At 47.6% G+C, this 18,744-nt stretch overlaps 1 protein-coding gene across 4 annotated transcripts in view; it reads left to right on the plus strand.

Moving 5' to 3' along the window:
* Positions 1-18,128, plus strand: part of TIMELESS (timeless circadian regulator) — a 32,416-nt gene extending 14,288 nt beyond the window's left edge. The window contains exons 2-29 of one of the 4 annotated variants that reach the window (XM_033221670.1): positions 601-758; positions 907-1,060; positions 1,181-1,295; positions 1,375-1,452; positions 1,699-1,800; positions 2,303-2,458; positions 3,211-3,344; positions 3,852-3,939; positions 4,498-4,674; positions 5,680-5,897; positions 6,133-6,236; positions 6,381-6,550; positions 9,516-9,650; positions 9,752-9,903; positions 11,389-11,486; positions 11,576-11,702; positions 11,811-12,012; positions 12,292-12,437; positions 13,092-13,177; positions 13,267-13,384; positions 13,474-13,556; positions 13,790-13,932; positions 14,148-14,319; positions 14,401-14,469; positions 14,589-14,707; positions 16,905-17,124; positions 17,251-17,352; positions 17,472-18,128. In XM_033221670.1, coding sequence (XP_033077561.1) covers positions 662-758; positions 907-1,060; positions 1,181-1,295; positions 1,375-1,452; positions 1,699-1,800; positions 2,303-2,458; positions 3,211-3,344; positions 3,852-3,939; positions 4,498-4,674; positions 5,680-5,897; positions 6,133-6,236; positions 6,381-6,550; positions 9,516-9,650; positions 9,752-9,903; positions 11,389-11,486; positions 11,576-11,702; positions 11,811-12,012; positions 12,292-12,437; positions 13,092-13,177; positions 13,267-13,384; positions 13,474-13,556; positions 13,790-13,932; positions 14,148-14,319; positions 14,401-14,469; positions 14,589-14,707; positions 16,905-17,124; positions 17,251-17,352; positions 17,472-17,542 — 3,636 coding nt within the window. In that variant the 5' untranslated portion in view covers positions 601-661 and the 3' untranslated portion in view covers positions 17,543-18,128. The remainder of the gene's footprint in view (positions 1-600; positions 759-906; positions 1,061-1,180; positions 1,296-1,374; positions 1,453-1,698; positions 1,801-2,302; positions 2,459-3,210; positions 3,345-3,851; positions 3,940-4,497; positions 4,675-5,679; positions 5,898-6,132; positions 6,237-6,380; positions 6,551-9,515; positions 9,651-9,751; positions 9,904-11,388; positions 11,487-11,575; positions 11,703-11,810; positions 12,013-12,291; positions 12,438-13,091; positions 13,178-13,266; positions 13,385-13,473; positions 13,557-13,789; positions 13,933-14,147; positions 14,320-14,400; positions 14,470-14,588; positions 14,708-16,904; positions 17,125-17,250; positions 17,353-17,471) is intronic. The other 3 variants (XM_033221671.1, XM_033221672.1, XM_033221673.1) reach the window with 3 other exon arrangements.
* The last annotated feature ends 616 nt before the right edge of the window (positions 18,129-18,744 follow it).

The following is an 18,744-nucleotide window of genomic DNA, read 5'->3' on the forward strand; positions in this document are numbered from 1 at the left end:
ATCATGTCTTGGCCGCCTAAAGCGCTGAGATTATAGGCATGAGCCACTGTGCCCCTCCAGGGTCTAACAATTTTATTTATTTATTTATTTATTTTGAGACAGAGTCTCTCTCTGTTGCCCAGGCCAGAGTGCAGTGGCATGATCTTGGCTCACCGCAACCTCCGCCTCCTGGATTTAAGCGATTCTCCTGCCTCAGCCTTCCAAGTGGCTAGGATTATAGGCATGTGCCACCACGCCTGGCTAATTTTGTATTTTTAGTAGAGACAGGGTTTCTCCATGTTGGTCAGGCTGGTCTCGAACTCCCAACCTCAGGTGATCTGCCCGCCTCAGCCTCCCAAAGTGCTGGGATTACAGGAGTGAGTCACCGTATCTGGCCAGGGCAGGTGCTTAATTCATAGGCTGGAGCCTCTTTGGTTTTAATCAGGTAGAAGCCATAATTTAAAACTTTCCCTGGGACTGAGAGCAGAACTTTTGGTCGTGACAAAAGTCAAACATTTGAGGATCTTGTTCAGAATATTCTGAGCATTAGGGCCTTCTCCTGTTCCTATCTTCTTTTCATGGAGAGGACCTTATATTTTTTATCTTTCTCTATCTCTGCAGGCCTCATCATTTCTGTCTCCTGTTTCTCCACTTCCTTCTCTATTGGTTGGTCCACTGATGTATGGACTTGCACATGATGAACTGTGAACTTCTAGCCACTTGTAGTGCCCTCGGGTACTTGGAGGGAGACACTTACCACAAGGAACCAGATTGCTTAGGTAAGTACCTTTTTGAGGAAACAGGAAAAAAATTTGCTTGAATTAAGGAGGTCTGTTGAATTTCTCAAACCATGGGTGTGAAAATCATGTGGGTCTGGATGGAGCTTCTTCCAAGGTTCCACATGCATGTTTTGTTCTGTCTCTGAAGAGAGCGTGAAGGATCTGATCCGCTATTTGAGGCATGAGGATGAGACACGAGATGTGCGGCAGCAACTGGGGGCAGCCCAGATCCTACAGAGCGACCTTCTGCCCATCCTTACCCAGCACCGCCAGGACAAGCCTCTCTTTGATGCTGTTATCAGGTTGCCTCCCTAGCTTTTAAACTTTCGCCACCTGCCAGCCTTTGGTGTTTGAACTGATAGGTCTGGCGTTTGAGCTGGTAAGGAAACTTAACAACTTCTCTCTCCTTCATTGTCTCCCAGACTGATGGTGAACTTGACACAACCAGCCTTGCTCTGTTTTGGCAGTCTGCCTAAGGAACCCAGCTTTCGGCACCATTTTTTGCAGGTGCTAACTTATTTGCAGGCCTACAAAGAGGTGAGGCTTTCCTTTGGAGTCCCTGGGGTGGAATATGGGGCAGTGGTGAAGAAGTGGATGACTGCTACTTAAGATCCAGTTCCCTATTTCACAGGCCTTTGCCAGTGAGAAGGCTTTTGGAGTCCTCAGTGAAACGTTGTATGAGCTGTTGCAGCTGGTGAGTCTTCACCTTACAGGATCCCATGGGACAGCACTTTGCACCTTCTCCGGGTGGAGGAGGAGATGCTGAGATACAGTCCCAGTCCTTGGGGATATGGTAGTCCGATCCATAGTCTCTGGCTGCCTCATTACTGTTTGAACTCTCTTTTTAATCCTGCTTCTCTTCTGTGCCTGGTCTTCCAGCCAGGGTACATGCTGCCTGCCTTCCACAGGGAGTCTCTTCCTCTTGCTCTCTTCTGATTAGGGCTGGGAGGAACGGCAGGAGGAAGACAACCTGCTAATTGAGCGGATCCTACTGCTGGTCAGAAATATTCTCCATGTCCCAGCTGACCTTGATCAGGAGAAGGTGAGCGTCTTGGGTATTCTGTGTTCTTGTGCATGATTAGGTTGAGCTGCCCTTTTTTTTTTTTTTTTTTTTTTTGAGACAGAGTCTTGCTCTGTCACCCAGGCTGGAGTGCAGTGGCATGATCTCGGCTTATTGCAAGCTCTGCCTCCCGGGTTCATGCCATTCTCTTGCCTCAGCCTCTGCTTCCTGAGTAGCTGGGACAATAGGCACCCGCCACCATGCCTGGCTAATTTTTTTCGTATTTTTAGTAAAGACAGGGTTTCACTGTGTTAGCCAGGATGGCCTCAATCTCCTGACCTCGTGATCTGTCCGCCTTGGCCTCCCAAAGTGCTGGGATTACAGGCGTGAGCCACCGTGCCCGGCCAAGCTACTCTTTCTGGGCTACTCTGTCCTCTGACAAGTCTGGGAGAGGAGGCTTGGTCAAAGAATGAGTTGGAGAGCTTCAAGGCAGGGCAGTGGGATTGAATGAGCTCCCTTTCTACCCTCACCACTCACTGCTCAGAAGATTGATGATGACGCCAGTGTCCATGACCAGCTTCTCTGGGCGATTCACCTCAGTGGCCTGGACGACCTGCTCCTCTTTCTGGCCAGCTCGTCTGCTGAGCAGCAATGGAGCCTACATGTGCTAGAGATTGTCTCCCTTATGTTTCGTGACCAGGTGAGACCCTGGCCTATTGTCCGAGTCCCCTCCACCCATGTACTTTTCTGCTATACAGCCAGAATTGCTCTTGTGATAATGGCTGCATTATTTGGGGAAGGCAGGTGACAGCGGGAGTAGCCATGTCTTGAGTACATGTAGTACCCCCTTATTCATGGTTTTACTTTCCTTGATTTCAGTTACTCACAGTCAACCGTGGTCTGAAAACATTAAGTGGAAAATTTCAGAAATAAACATTTTAGAAATTTTAAACTTGTACATTGTTCTGAGTAGTGTGATGAAATCTTTTGTCCCTGTCTGTCCTGAACAAGATGTGAATCATCCCTCTGCCCAGCATATCCACACTGTATACCCGCCTGTTAGTCACGTACTAGCCATCTTGGTTATCAGTTTGAAAAAACATAATAGAATGTGTGTGTATATATATGTATACATGTTCTATTTTTTCTGATAACATGTATATAGAACATATATACATTCTATAAAACATAGAACATACATGTTCTGTGTATATGTGTATACACATACTATATATATACGTGAATGTATACATATATATATTTTAGTACTGTCTGCAGTTTCAGGCATCCAGTGGGGGTCTTGGAACATACCCCCCTCAGATAAGGGAGAACGACAGCACAGTGCCCCATTAATGGGGTTCTATTTTGTTCACTCTTTGCATGCTCAGTAGGCATTAACTCAGGATAAGGAATGACTGTCCTCTTGATTCTTCCCTCTTTGTTCCAATCTAGAACCCCGAGCAGCTGGCGGGAATAGGGCAGGGACGCTTAGCTCAGGAGCGGAGTGCAGATGTTGCAGAACTGGAGGTGTTGCGCCAGCGAGAGATGGCAGAAAAGAAGACTCGAGCCCTCCAGCGAGGCAACAGGTGAGTGACAGAGAGGCAGATTCTTGTTCCTACATCATGGAATGCTGAGGGCATAGGAGACAAATTCTAAGGTGGGGTGATAAAACTAACATTTTAGTTTAGTTTTTTTTTTTTTTTTGGAGACAGAGTTTTGCTCTTGTCACCCAGGCTGGAGTGCACTGGCACGATCTCTGCTCACTACAACCTCTGCTTCCTGGGTTCGAGCGATTCTTCTGCCTCAGCCTCCCCAGTAGCTGGAGCTACAGGTGCCTGCCATCATGCCAGGCTAATTTTTGTATTTATAGTAGAGTCAGGGTTTCACCATGTTGGCCAGGCTGGTCTCAAACTCCTGACCTCAGGTGATCCTCCTGCCTCGGCCTCCCAAATGCTGGGATTATAGGTGTGAGCCACCGTGCCCGACCAACATTTTGTAGTTTTAATTTGCTCCACGGTGCTGATGATAGAGAATGGAGATAAAGTTTCCAGAGAACTAAAGAATCACTTTGGACCTTTTTGTTTCTTCTGCAGGCATTCTCGATTTGGGGGCTCGTATATCGTCCAGGGATTGAAATCCATTGGGGAGAGGGACCTCATCTTTCACAAAGGCCTTCACAATGTGAGTATTCTTACATCTGGAGTGGGAACATTGTGGAGTTGCATAGCTTAAGCAGGGTAATCATCTTGAGTTCTTGGCTGGGCCTGATGGCTCACACTTGTGGTCCCAGCACTGGGAGACTGAGGCAGGAGGATTGCTTGAGCCCAGAAGTTCAAGATCAGACTGGGCAACATGGCAAGACCCTATCTCTTAAAAAAAAAAAAAATTAAAGGTTGGGTACAATGGCTTATGCCTGTAATCTTAACACTTTGAGAAGCCAAGGAAAGAGGATTGCTTGAGCCCAGGAGTTCGAGACCAGCCTGGGCAACATGGCAAAACCCTGTCTCTACAACAAGTAAAAAAAAAACTAACTGAGCATGGTGGCACCCGCTTGTGGTCCTAACTACTCGGGAGGCTGAGGTGGGAGGATTGTTTGAGTGTTGAGTGTTGAGTTGCTCTGGGTGACAGAGCAAGTTCTCGTCTCAAAACAAAAACAAAAATTAGTTTCTTCTGAGAAAATTGACGAGAGCTGCAAGGGGAAGGTGGTAGTAATTCTAATCCCCCAACCGACACCCCCAGCTACGAAACTACAGTTCAGATTTGGGAAAGCAGCCGAAAAAGGTGCCTAAACGTCGCCAGGCCGCCCGAGAGCTGTCCATTCAGCGCCGTTCTGCCTTCAATGTGAGGCTCTTCCTCAGAGACTTCTGCTCTGAGTTCCTGGAGAACTGTTACAACCGGCTCCTGGGATCAGTAAAGGTGAGAACCTGTGAAGGATATGGAGATAATCAGGAATGGAATAGACAAGTGATGATGCAGCTGTTGGTGGGTAAGAGGTGGGGAGGAGCTTGGGGAGGCTGCCCCTAGAATGTGGACTAGTAGATGGGAAGCATATATAGTTAGGATGTCCCTGAGAGATAGTGAAAATGCCAGAAGTGAGTGGGCTCCTGGCATGACAAAAGAGGCTCTGGAAAAATTGCCTCAGAGGGAGAGGAAAGGGAGAACAGGAGAAAGTTGGAAACTGTGGATCCTAGAGTATTATGATAGCGGTGGCCCAGCGTGGTGGCTCACACCTGTAATCCCAGCCCTTTGAGAGGCCGAGGTGGTGGATCACTTGAGGTCAGGAGTTCAAGACCAACCTGGCCAGCATGGTGAAACCCTATCTTTACGAAAAAAAATACCAAAAAAAAGCCGGCATGATGGTGTGCATTTGTAGTCCCAGTTACTCGGGAACCTGAGGCAGGATAATCACTTGAACCTGGGAAGCAGAGGTTGCAGTGAGCCGAGATCACACCACTGCACTCCAGCCTCATCATGACAGAGCGAGACTGTCAAAAAAAAAAAAAAGAAAGAAAAAAGACCAGGCGCGGTGGCTCATGCTGGTAATACCAACACTTTGGGAGCCCAAGGCAGGTGGATCACCTGAGGTCAGGAGTTTGAGACCAGCCTGCAACATGGTGAAACCCCATCTCTACTGAAAATACGAAAAATTAACTGGGCGTGGTGACGAGCACCTATAATCCTAGCTACCCAGGAGGCTGAGGCAGGAGAATCGCTTGAACCTGGGAATTGGAAGTTGCAGTGAGCCGAGATCATGCCATTGCACTCCAGCCTGGGCAATAGAGTGAGACTCCGTCTCAAAAAAAAAAAAAAAAATTATGACAATGGTGTCCAGCATCCATTCCATCATCATAGGACAGGAAGGAAGAAGTTGGAAGCCCTGAAGTCACAGTGATCTTTTTTTTTTTCTTTTTTAAATGTTAGGATCACCTGCTTCGGGAGAAAGCTCAGCAGCATGATGAGACCTATTATATGTGGGCCTTGGCTTTCTTCATGGCCTTCAACCGAGCTGCCTCCTTCCGGCCAGGCCTGGTTTCTGAGACCCTCAGTGTCCGCACCTTCCACTTCATTGAGCAGAACCTCACTAACTACTACGAGATGATGCTGACTGACCGCAAGGAAGCTGCCTCCTGGGCACGCCGGTGAGTGGGATGGTTACTGGAGTTAGAGTGAGCTAGGGATCTGAATGCTTGAATTCTGGCTAGTGCTTTTTCCCTGATTCAGGGTTCAGGTGGTCAGTCTGGAGAGCAAGGACTGGCTGGGAAATTTAGTTTGGGTGGCACATTTTTTTTTCTTTTTTGGCCGTGGGAGGTTGCTGTTTCCATGGGCCATTGTCCTAAGTTGTCCTCCATTTCACCTTTTCCCCTCAACTCTCAGGATGCACTTAGCTCTGAAGGCCTATCAGGAACTGCTGGCAACAGTGAATGAGATGGACTTATCCCCAGATGAGGCTGTGAGGGAGAGCAGCCGCATCATCAAGAGTGAGGCCCTGGCCTGGTCCCTGATCCCAGCCTGTCCCATCTCATGATGAGAATCTCATTCTTTCCAGTCCCAGCTTCATCCATCTCTCCTTTTCCAGGCTTTCCAGAATAGCCCTTCCATCCCTTTCTCTTCCCCATTCCTAGACAATATTTTCTATGTGATGGAGTACCGAGAACTATTCCTGACACTTTTTCGAAAGTTTGATGAGAGATGCCAGCCCCGCTCTTTCCTTCGTGACTTGGTGGAGACCACCCACCTCTTCCTCAAAATGTTGGAGCGGTTCTGTCGGAGCCGTGGAAACCTGGTGGTGCAGGTACTGGGCAGCCCCACGACGTAGAAAGAGCTGTGAGGGAGAGTCAAGGAAAGGGGGCTCTTTCTTCTCACAGTTTGTACAGCTTAAGTTCATCTGTTAAACCTGCTCTGAGCTATGACAGCAAGAGGTTTGTGGGTGTTGGCCAGTGTGAGTCTACCACAGTTTCCTTCTCCCATTAGAATAATCTCTGATCGTCCGGCGGTGGCTCAAGCCTGTAATCCCAGCACTTTGGGAGGCCGAGACGGGTGCATCACGAGGTCAGGAGATCGAGACCATCCTGGCTAACACGGTGAAACCCCGTCTCTACTAAAAAATACAAAAAGCTAGCCGGCCGTGGTAGCGGGAGCCTGTAGTCTCAGCTACTCGGGAGGCTGAGGCAGGAGAATGGCGTAAACCTGGGAGGCGGAGCTTGCAGTGAGCTGAGATCCGGCCACTGCACTCCAGCCTGGGCGACAGAGCGAGAATCCGTCTCAAAAAAAAAAAAAAAAGAATAATCTCTGATCTGCCATAAATATTTTAGTTCAGTCAGGAAACATTTATTGAACACCTACCAAGTGCCAAGTACAAAAATCCTGGGGATTCATAATTTTAGAGTTTAATAATTATGCTGTAGCATTTTCTGGTTATACCTTGAAAGCATTGCGGTGAGATGGAAAGAGCCTTAAGTTGCAGCCGGGCACGGTGGCGCACACCTATAATTCCCGCAGTTGGGGAGGCCAAGGTGGGCAGATTACTTGAGGTCAGGGGTTCAAGACCAGCCTGGCCAACACGGTGAAACCCTGTCTCTACTAAAAATACAAAAATTAGCCAGGCGTGGTAGTGCACATCTGTAATCTCAGCTGCTCAGAAGGCTGAAATAGAATCACTTGAATCCAGGAGGTGGAAATTGCAGTGAGCTAAGACCATGCCACTGCACTCCAGCCTGGGTGACACAGTGAGACTCTGTCTCAACAGTAACACAAAAAGGGCCTTAAATTGAACTTTAGAAGGTCTGGAATGTAGTCCTGAATTGATTATTATTAGAATAAGCTCAAGCTGTTTGTGTCGGTCTCCAGATGTATAAAGTTGGGATTGTAACAGTTGTCCATGAACCCAAAGTGGAATAAGTGAAAAGCCTAGGACAGGCTGGGCACAGTGGCTCATGCCTGTAATCCCAGCACTTTGGGAGGCCACAGTGGGTGGATCATTTGAGGCCAGGAGTTTGAGACCAGCCTGGGCAACATGACAAAACCTCTTCTCTACTAAAAATACAAAAATTAGCTGGATATGATGGCACGCACCTATAGTCCCAGCTATTTGGGAAGCTGAGGCATGAGAATTGCTTGAACCCAGGAGGCGGAGGTTGCAGTAGGCCAAGATTATGCTATGCCACTGCACTCTAGTCTGGGCCACAGAGCAAGACTCTGTCTCAAAAAAAACAAAAAATAATTCACCGGCAAGGTGGCACATACCTGTAGTCCCAGCTACTCAGGAGGCTGAGGCACGAGGATCACTGGAGCTTAGGAGTTTGATGGTGCAGTGAGCTGTGATTGAGACATTGCACTCCAGTCTGGGCGAGAGCAAAATCCTATCTCTGAAAAATAAAGTTACTGGTTCACATTAAAAAAAAAAAAAAACCCAGGACAAAATGAAAACCCCACAGAATTTGTATCCTGGAAACACAGGGACTTTGCTTTGCATAAACAGATTTTGGGCCAGGCAAAAAAAACAAAAAACAAAAAAAAAAAACCACAACAACAGATTTTTGTACCAGAACCTTCCTATAATTCTAGTTGCTACAGCTTAAAATTCTGTCATAACTAGATTTGAAAGATGCAGTAGTACCAATGAGACTTTGCTAAAGGGTATTTTTTGCACTCAGGGCTCTGTGGTATTATCTGTAATATTAGGTACTATCATTTATTGAGCACTTACTATGTATCAGACACTGTGCTGATGTTTTCATATAATCCTCACAGTAGCACATGTGCCCAAAGTGGTTAAGCAACTTGTCCAAAGTCTTGTTAGTAATACTAATTCAATACTCAAATCCAGATCTGCTGGACTCTAAAACTCATGCTCCTAACATTTGGTGTATTTGATTGTAAGTTCTTTAATGGAACATGACCTTCAGGGGCCTCCCAGTTCATCCTATTTGACTTTTGAGTACCCACACCAAAGACTGGTTCACAGCCCTGACTTGGGAGAAGCAAGATTTGGGTATTGAGTCACTCCTGCTTTTCTTTCTTTTTTTTTTTTTTTCTGCAGGGTCTCGCTCTGTTACCTAAGCTGGAGTGCAGTGGCTCAATCTCAGCTCACTTCAACCCTCTGCTTCCCAGTCCCAAGCGATTCTCCTGCCTCAGCCTCCCAAGTAGCTGGGAGTACAGGCACACACCACCATGCCTGGCTAATTTTTGTACTTTTTGTAGAGACAGTGTCTCGCTATGTTGCCCAGGCTGGTCTTGAACTCCTGACCTCAAGTGATCCACCTGCGTAGGCTTCCCAAAGTGTTAGGACTACAGGTGTGAGCCACTGCACCTGGCTGTCCTATTTTTCAGGAGAAAAGAATTAGAGGCTTTATTTACATAGTGCTTTGCATTTTATGAAGCTTTTCCATATATCTTATTTGATCCTCATAGCATCTGCTTATTCTATAGGCCTCTTGAGATAGCACTGCTTTTGGCAAACCTCTGAACTCAGGAAATGGGTCAGGATTTTTGCCATGGCATCTTATGCTTACTCACATTGTAGCTCTTATCCACATTCTAATGTAATTATCTTTCTACTTCCTGTCTCCACCACTAGAGTAAAAGCTCCTCAAAGGGAAGGAAATATGCTGTTTGCTATTGCTTTCTATTACCAATAGATAGCACATAATGGGCACTCTGTGAATGTCCAGTTAATTAGTTTTGTAATAGAAAAGACACTGATGGGGAAAAGGCCTCTTTAGCTCTCTTGACATCCTAATACAATTCTTTCCCCATAGAACAAACGAAAGAAGAGAAGGAAGAAGAAGAAGGTCTTAGACCAGGCCACTGTTTCTGGTAATGTCCCATCTAGCCCAGAAGAACTGGAGGCTATGTGGCCAGCCCTGGCTGAGCACCTGCAGTGCTGTGCCCAGGTAGGTGGTTACAGACACTCTGTCTTTTTTGAGAATAGTACTCTGGGTATACAATCTGGGTTTTCCACTCCCTCCGCTCCCATAGCTTTATCCATCTCTAGAATCCTGAGCTCAGCATAGACTCCATGGTTCCCTTTGATGCGGCCTCAGAGGTGCCAGTGGAGGAGCAGCGGGCAGAAGCCATGATACGGATCCAAGACTGTCTCCTGGCTGGCCAGGCCCCACAGGCCCTGACTCTCCTGAGGTCTGCCCGGTAAGAACCCTGCTGCTTATCCTCTTGGGCTTTGGGGAAAGGAGGAGGCCATCACTGTGGTACAGGGTTCTCAGTCTTCAAAAGAGAGTCATCTCGGCCGGGCACGGTGGCTCAAGCCTGTAATCCCAGCACTTTGGGAGGCCGAGACGGGTGGATCACGAGGTCAGGAGATCGAGACCATCCTGGCTAACACAGTGAAACCCCGTCTCTACTAAAAAAATACAAAAAACTAGCCGGGCGAGGTGGCGGGCACCTGTAGTCCCAGCTACTCGGGAGGCTGAGGCAGGAGAATGGCGTGAACCCGGGAGGCGGAGCTTGCAGTGAGCTGATATCCGGCCACTGCACTCCAGCCTGGGCGGCAGAGCAAGACTCCGTCTCAAAAAAAAAAAAGAGAGTCATCTCATCAAGGCTCTGGGACTCTATACCGACTGACTCCTGGGGCGTTTTGATTGGTTTGTTGGGTTTTTTTGTTTGTTTTCGAAAAACATTAAAAAAGCATAGCTAATTGAGAAAAAAATAAAGATAAAGCAAATCCTCCCTTGACATCGTCAATAAGTCCTTGGTAATTGCGACTTTGAGTGAAATGACCTACAGCAGGTTTCTTATAATATTAATAGAAAAAAACTGATTTTGCTATACATTGTTTCACTTAAAGTGGCAGCATCCAAGAACCTATTGAAGACATTAAGGGAAGACTTACTTTAATTCTACTAGCCAAAGATAAGCATCATTAACATTTTGATGAGTAACCATGCAGAGGTTTTTTTCCTCCGTTACATGTAAAAATGTCATATATACCTTGTTTTACAAAAATGAAATACTGTACATGCTGATTTATAGTAATTTTTCACTTCTCAGTATATTGTGAGCATTATTTCTCATCAGATATGTTTCTGTAATTGTTGATGGCTTTAAAACACCATTGTGTGGGCCGGGCGTGGTGGCTCACACCTGTAATCCCACCACTTTGGGAGGCCAAGGCGGGCGGATCATGAGGTCAGGAGATCGAGACCACCCTGGCTAACACGGTGAAACCCCATCTCTACTAAAAATACAAAAAATTAGCTGGGCGAGGTGCCGGTTGCCTGTAGTCCCAGCTACTTGGGAGGCTGAGGCAGGAGAATGGCGTGAACCTGGGAGGCGGAGCTTGCAATGAGCCAAGATCGTGCCACTGTACTCCATCCTGGGCCACAGAGCGAGACTCTGTCTCAAAAAAAAAAAAAAAATCCATTGTGTGAATATGTACATTTGTTCAACCAGGTGTCAAACATTTAGATTGTTTGCATTTTGTTCTTACCTGATTTTTATTGAGTTGTGGCTTATAAGGAAAATTTTCCCTGGGGTCTTTGTTTCCTTTGAGGTAACAGTTTGCATTTTCTTTCTGGCCAACAAAAGAAATAAGTCTAAATTCCTTCTTCTACTTCAAATTACACATTTAAAGCCAGATTTCCCCTGGGTAAAGCCTTTTTTCTGTCTGTGCTCCAGGGAGGTGTGGCCTGAAGGAGATGTGTTTGGCTCTCAAGACATTTCTCCAGAGGAAGAGATCCAGTTGCTGAAACAAATCCTCTCTGCTCCACTTCCCCGTAAGTCTCCGCCCTTCACATCTGTCTCCTTCCAGCTCTTTTCTAGCACCAACATAACAGAGACTCAGTAATCCTCCCTCTGTCTATAGGGCAGCGGGGCCCAGAGGAACGTGGGGCAGAGGAAGAAGAAGAGGAAGAGGAGGAGGAGGAGGAGGAGGAGTTGCAAGTGGTCCAGGTGTCGGAGAAAGAATTTAATTTTCTGGACTACTTGAAACGGTGCGGGCTGAGAGGCCTGAGTTGGTCTTAGAGTGGCGATTTTGCAGCTGTGAGGATGAGCTATGTCTTCCTTATGCTGACATCCTCTCCCTCCTTGTTTTGGTGCAGCTTTGCATGTTCAACTGTCATTCGAGCCTATGTGCTACTGCTGCGGAGCTACCAGCAGAATAGTGCTCACACTAACCATTGCATTGTGAAGATGCTGCACCGGCTGGCCCATGACCTCAAAATGGAAGCGCTACTTTTTCAGCTGTCAGTCTTCTGCCTCTTCAATCGTCTGCTCAGTGACCCTGCTGCTGGAGCCTACAAAGTGAGGGGATAACAAGGAATGGGGGTCTAGAAGGGTATGGGAACCCTCAGGTAAATAAATAATCTTCAGGAGATAGAAGGTGCTGAGAAGTGTCAAGGGCTGGGAGATGGGAAAACAATGAGAAAGTAGACAGGCAGGTTGAGGGAGCTGCATGGAGAAGGACAGAAGAGAGTGAGTGAGAAGGGGGCAGCTGGGAACAGCTGTAGAGAAAAGACCTAGAGGGCCAGGTTCGGGTCTGCATTGGACCAGAGGCCTCATAGTAACCTCCTTCTCCTACAGGAGCTAGTGACTTTTGCCAAATACATCCTGGGCAAATTCTTTGCACTGGCCGCAGTCAACCAAAAAGCCTTTGTGGAGCTGTTGTTCTGGAAGAACACAGCTGTGGTTCGAGAGATGACTGAGGGCTATGGCTCCCTGGATGACAGGTGAGCTTGAAGTTGGCAAAGGATGGGTGGGGGTAGGGGAAGTTTGATGCAGAGTCACAGAATGTCAGAGCTGTAAGAGCTTGCATGTCATTTAGCCTACCGTTTCTTTCCCTGTCATGGGTGAGAAAACAGGCTCAGGAGGTGAAATGCTTTACCTAAGGTTATCCAAGAGAGGAGCAGGGACTGGAGCCTAAGTCTACTGTGTATCTAGTTTCCTTCTCCGTCACCAGCCTCCGTAGAGGTGGTCACTGTTGGGAGCTGGGTGGTTGCCTGGAGAGAGTCCATGTGCGACCTCTCCCAAAACGTGCTGGGAAACCATGAAGATTTGTAGAAATGTTTGTCTTCTTTCCCTTAGTGTCTCAGCCCCTCTCCTTTCACACTTAGTCTCTTTTTCCCATAATATTCTCAGTCCCTGGAGTCAGAATGGTCAGGGTTCCACTGGCCCAACCTGGAAAATCTCTTAGTTTGACTTTTAGGTTCTTACGTGGAAGGAAAGTGAGGGGAAGGAGGCACACTGTAGGCCTCTCTCGGCTGGCCTCTTTCAGTTACCTGCCTCATCCTTCCTGTTCCTTTCAGAACTGATCAGAGAAGGCCTTTGGTCTCCTCTTTTTGGGCCAAGAACCTATATGCTCCCTTTCTCCTTTCACCAATCAGGTCTTCGAGTCGCAGAGCGCCTACATGGAGCCCCGAAGAAGAAGCTCATCTTCGGGAGCTGTACCTCGCCCATAAGGACGTGGAAGGTGAGAGGCCTTGAGATCTGGAAAGTTTGTGAGGAGGGCAGCCTGAGCTGCGGGACCTTCTTTACTGCCTCAGTCATTCCCCATGCCAGGGCAGGATGTGGTGGAAGCCATCTTGGCCCACCTGAATACTGTTCCTCGAACACGCAAGCAGATCATCCACCATCTGGTACAGCTGGGACTGGCTGACAGTGTCAAAGACTTCCAAAGGTAGAGAGGCGCATGCTGTGGAGGCTATTGGGATAGGGACGCGTGTTCACTTCCTGGGCTTCCTCTTCCACTGACACCTTCCTAATCAGGAAAGGAACCCATATTGTACTGTGGACGGGGGATCAGGAGTTGGAGCTGCAGCGGCTTTTTGAGGAATTCCGGGACTCCGATGGTGAGTGAGGTGGTACTCAGGGGACCTTTGAGATGAAAGCCAAGCTATCCATTTCTTTCGGGGCTGCCTTTTATTCCCAAGGAAAGATTCTCCCATCCCTTCTGTTCACTTACTATATTTGTAAGGGTCATTTTTGGGTGAATTGAGCTACCCTCTTTCCAGAGACCTCTGATTTATTTTACTCATCTCTTTCCCCTGTTGCCCTTGGGTATTCACATGCTCGCTTTTTATAGATGTCCTGGGTCATATCATGAAGAATATCACAGCCAAACGCTCACGGGCCCGAATAGTGGATAAACTCTTGGCTCTGGGGCTGGTGGCTGAGCGGCGGGAGCTCTACAAGAAACGGCGGAAAAAGTTGGCATCCTCCATCTTGGTAACAGTCTGACCCTGGCTCTGCTGGCATGGGCCCGCTCCCCTTGAAATGCTCCTAAGGAGCAGTCCACCCAAACTCTTCCTGCCTGAGGCTGTTCTGACCAGGTCCTTCTCAGAGAGCGGGTGTGGTGCGAGGAGGGGTCAGGAACCAGGAGACTCCACTAAGTTCCTTGTGTTGCCTTCATTTTCATTCCCCCAACCCCCAATGAATTTTAGCCAAATGAAGCGGAGTCCCTGAAAGATTTTTGCCAGGAAGATCTGGAAGAAGAGGAAAACCTGCCTGAGGAAGACAGCGAGGAGGATGAAGAAGGGAGCTCAGAAGCAGAAGAAGTCCAGGGTAGCTTAGTCCTTTCAACTGAAAACCTTGGTCAAAGCCTGCATCAGGAAGGTGAGGACTTTGGCTGGGACAGGTGTCTCAGGTGGAGGGCTTGGGAGTAGGGTCAAATGTAAGTTTCCCTCATTTCCTTAGGCTTTTCTACCCCGCTGCTGTGGCTCCAGCACTGCCTGATCCGAGCAGCAGATGATCGGGAAGAGGATGGTGAGTCAGATGACACTTTTAGGAGAGCCCTGGAGGCTATTGGTGACCTACCTGGTCATGGGATGGAGGACCAGTTCTTCTCTTATATCTTCACCATATGACCCTTGACCCTGTCTTAGGCTGCTCCCAGGCAGTTCCATTGGTGCCACTCACAGAGGAAAATGAGGAAGCCATGGAGAATGAACAGTTTCAGCAGCTGTTGCTCAAGCTAGGGGTTCGGCCCCCTGCCTCTGAGCAGGTAAATATGCCAGTTATAGTGTCACCCAAGGCGTGTTAGTCCTATTTCCAAATACATCTCCTCCTCCTCCTCCTCACTGTAGTCACCATCATGGTCCTCCTCACTGTCGTGGTGGTCTTCCTTATCATCCTCATTGTCATCTCGATCCTCCTCATTGCCTTGTCATCTCTGACCAGGATTCCTGCAGCAACCATTCTGCTAGTCTTCTTTTCCTCTCTCTAATCTCCCCTTCCCCCAAATCCATCTTCCAGACTGCCCCCAGATTTATCTTTTTAAAATATAGTTTTGATTACAGTTGTCCCTTAGTATCTTAGCGGGAATCTGAGGGGGGATTGGTTCCAGGACCCCCTGCCCACAGATACCAAAATCTACAGATGCTCAAGTCCCTTTTTGTAGTATTTGTGAATAACCTAGTTACATCCTCCTGTATACTTTAAGTCATTCTAGATTACATGTAATACCTATACAATGTAAATGTTAGGTAAATAATTGTTATACTGTATTTTAAATATATACACACACACACACACACACACACACAGAGAGAGAGAGAGAGACAGACAGACAGAGTCTCACTCCATTGCCCAGGCTGGAGTGCAGTGACTCAGTAGTCTTGGCTCACTTTTGCCTCAACCTCCCAGGCTCAGGTGATCCTCCCACCTCAGCCTCCTGAGCAGCTGGGACTACAGGCCTATGTCACCACTCCCAGCTAACTTTTTGTATTTTTTGTAGAGATGGGGTTATGCCATGTTGCCCAGGCTGTGTATTATTGTGTAATGTTATATTATTTTTTATAGTTAATTTTTTTTTAATATTGTCAATTTACAGTGTTTTGAATCCACAGATTCAGAACTTCTGGATATGGAGGGTCAAGTCCCCTGTCCAGACCCTTGATGATTCCTTACTGCTTGCAGGACAGAATCCACAAACTCCAAATGGCATGCCCATCCTTGGCCAACCTTTGCAGCCTCACAGCCACACCACTCACACACCAACTTTACATCATCGTCACCCTGGGAGGCTTTTTCATGCCTCCAAATGGCTAAGCATGCCAGTCCCTCTATTGGAAGACTGCAACCGTGCACACAAGGTGACACACACACTCCATCTGTCTTACTGATGGACCTCTACACAGTCAAGAGTCTGCTCAGTTGTCACCCTGTCAGAGAAGCAGTCCCTGTCATTCTTTCAACCCCTGAAGTAAAAATAATCACTTTTGCAGTTGTGATTTGTTCATTCCCCTGATGCAACCTCAGTCCTGTGGAATCTGCCAGGTACGGTGGCTCACGCCTGTAACCCCAGCACTTTGGGAGGCCGAGGCAGGCAGATTACCTGAGGTCAGGAGTTCAAGACCAGCCTGGCCAACATGGCAAAACCCTGTCTCTACTAAAAATACAAAACTTAGCCTGGTGTGGTGGTAGGCGCCTGTAGTCCCAACTACTTGGGAGGCTGAGGCAGGAGAATTGCTTGAACCCAGGAGGGTGAGGTTGCAGTCAGCTTTTATCGCTTTGCCATGGTACTCCAGCCTGGGTGACAGAGTGAGATTCTGCTTCAAAAACAAAAAAAAAATCCTGTGATATTACGGCACATTTGTTATTTTTCCCGTTGGATTTGAGTTATTTGAGAGCAAGAATCATACCCGATTCACCTTTACATCCCCAGGATTTATTTATTTATTTATTCAATTAGCAACTATAGCCAGGTACAATGGCTCATGCCTGTAATCCCAGCACTTTGGGAGGCTGAGGTGGGAGGATCGTTTGAGACTGGCCTGGACAACACAGCAAGACCCTGTCTCTACAAAAAATTATGAAGCAGTTGGGCATCATGGTGGCATCATGGCACCCCTGTGGTCCTAGCTACTTGAGAGGCTGAGGCGGGAGGATAGCTTGAGCCCAAGAAATCGAGACTACAGTGGACCATACTTGTGCCACTGCACTTCAGCCCGAGTGACAGAGGCAGACCCCTTCTCATTTAAAAAAAAAAAGAACAACCGAAAAAACCTGTACTTACTGGGAACCTCCTAATGTAGCAGGCACTGTGGTAGGCATTGGTTATATATTGGATAAATAAGCATTAAGTAGAGTTCACAACCCTTGTGGATCTTCACCAATGTTGGGTCATATATATTCAATGAATGTCAAACTGGGGAACAAGAGGCTGGTCCTTTTCCTTTTCAACTTCTTGGCCCCTGTAGGAAACCTTCTGGCGAATTCCAGCCAAGCTGAGTCCTACCCAGCTCCGGAGGGTAGCAGCTTCTTTGAATCAACCGGAGGAGGAACAGAAGCTGCAGCCAGAGCTACAGCCTGAAGTCCCTGGAGAGGAAGGCTCTGATGAGCACCGTAAAGAGCACCGAGCACAAGCCCTGAGGGCCCTCTTGCTAACCCACAAGAAGAAAGGCCTGGCGTCCCCAGAGGGTAATAGTGCGACAGCCATCTTCTGAGTATTAACGTGTCAGCCATGTTGGTCTAGAGGGCAGGAAAGGTATTGAGAATATGAGGACTGAGTTCCTCATTTTGTGTCGTTATTTATGGTCATTGCAGAGGAAGACACTGTTGGTAAAGAGCAGCTGAAGACAGCACCCAAGAAGCGACAGTTGCTGGACAGTGACGAGGAACAGGAAGAAGATGAGGGCAGAAACAGAGGTAGGGAATTGGATGGACCTTCTTTTTCTTCTCTAATCCTGAAGACAAACTCTACCACCTCCTTACCCCTTAACATATTTAGATATTCTCTCTCTCTCTCACCCCTGTTGTTCCCACAGCACCAGAGTTGGCAGCTCCAAGAATCCAAAAGAAGAAACGATTTCAGATTGAGGATGATGAGGATGACTGAAGAGCTAAGAAGCCTAGGGGTAGAGATAGACACGTTTTTAGATGGTACATTTAAGTCAGAGTTGGAAGGGTCATACAGGACCCAGACACTCCTCTTACCGGACAGAGCAGTACAATCCTGGGCTCTTCCACAGATTTAGGCTGACAAACTTCAGCAGCAGTATTGGACTTCTCTGCTATCAGTCTTCGTTTCTCCCAGTTTTTATCAGTATGCCCCAGCAGCTCTCTGGAGATTTATTCCTTTTCTTCTAGGAACCATTTCTTTTGATTATTAGAGCTCCTTAGCAAGTAAGAGGAGAGAATGAAATAGAGAAAGCACCCTGGACCCCTCTTATTGGTCTGTTCCGTTTGGCTTTCTCTTGGAGGCAGGCCACAGCATCAGATAGAGAGCTTTATGGCATGACAGGTTTTGTACCACTTTTAGAAGATACCAGATGCCTCTGTCCTCATTTTCTTTCCTCTGATCATCCTCTAGATACCAGATAGAGCCCCATTCCTGCATTTGAGATAGGGCTGGAATATAGTACTCTAGATGATGAATGTGTTTGCTTCATGTTTGGTATTAAATATGTAAGAGTAGAAGTTCTGATCTCAGTCTGACTTGTCAGTATATCTAAGTTCCCCAGCCCTTCCCCTGCTGTGTTCTTTTTTTTTTTTTTGAGACGGTGTCTCACTCTGTCGCCCAGGCTGGAGTGCAGTGGCCGGATCTCAGCTCACTGCAAACTCCGCCTCCCAGGTTTGCGCCATTCTCCTGCCTCAGCCTCCCGAGTAGCTGGGACTACAGGCACCCACCAACACGCCCGGCTAGTTTTTTTTTGTATTTGTTTTAGTAGAGACGGGGTTTCACGGTGTTAACCAGGGTGGTCTCGATCTCCTGACCTCGTGATTCGCCCGTCTCGGCCTCCCAAAGTGCTGGGATTACAGGCTTGAGCCACCGCGCCCGGCCCCCTGCTGTGCTCTTGAAAGAAGAACTTAAAAATTTTAGGGTAAAAAGAGAACAGCAGACCGTCACAGTGACTCAAGCCTGTTGTCCCAGCACTTTGGGAGGCTGAGACGGGCGGATCACTTGAGGTCAGGAGTTTGAGACCAGCCTGGACAACATGGCGAAACCCCGTCTCCACTAAAAATACAAAAATTAGCCAGCCATGGTGGCACGCACCTGTAATCCCAGCTACTCAGGTGGCTGAGGCAGGAGAATCGCCT

This window comes from Trachypithecus francoisi, unplaced genomic scaffold, assembly GCF_009764315.1.
Source record: "Trachypithecus francoisi isolate TF-2019V2 unplaced genomic scaffold, Tfra_2.0 Lachesis_group11, whole genome shotgun sequence".
NCBI lineage: Eukaryota > Metazoa > Chordata > Mammalia > Primates > Cercopithecidae > Trachypithecus > Trachypithecus francoisi.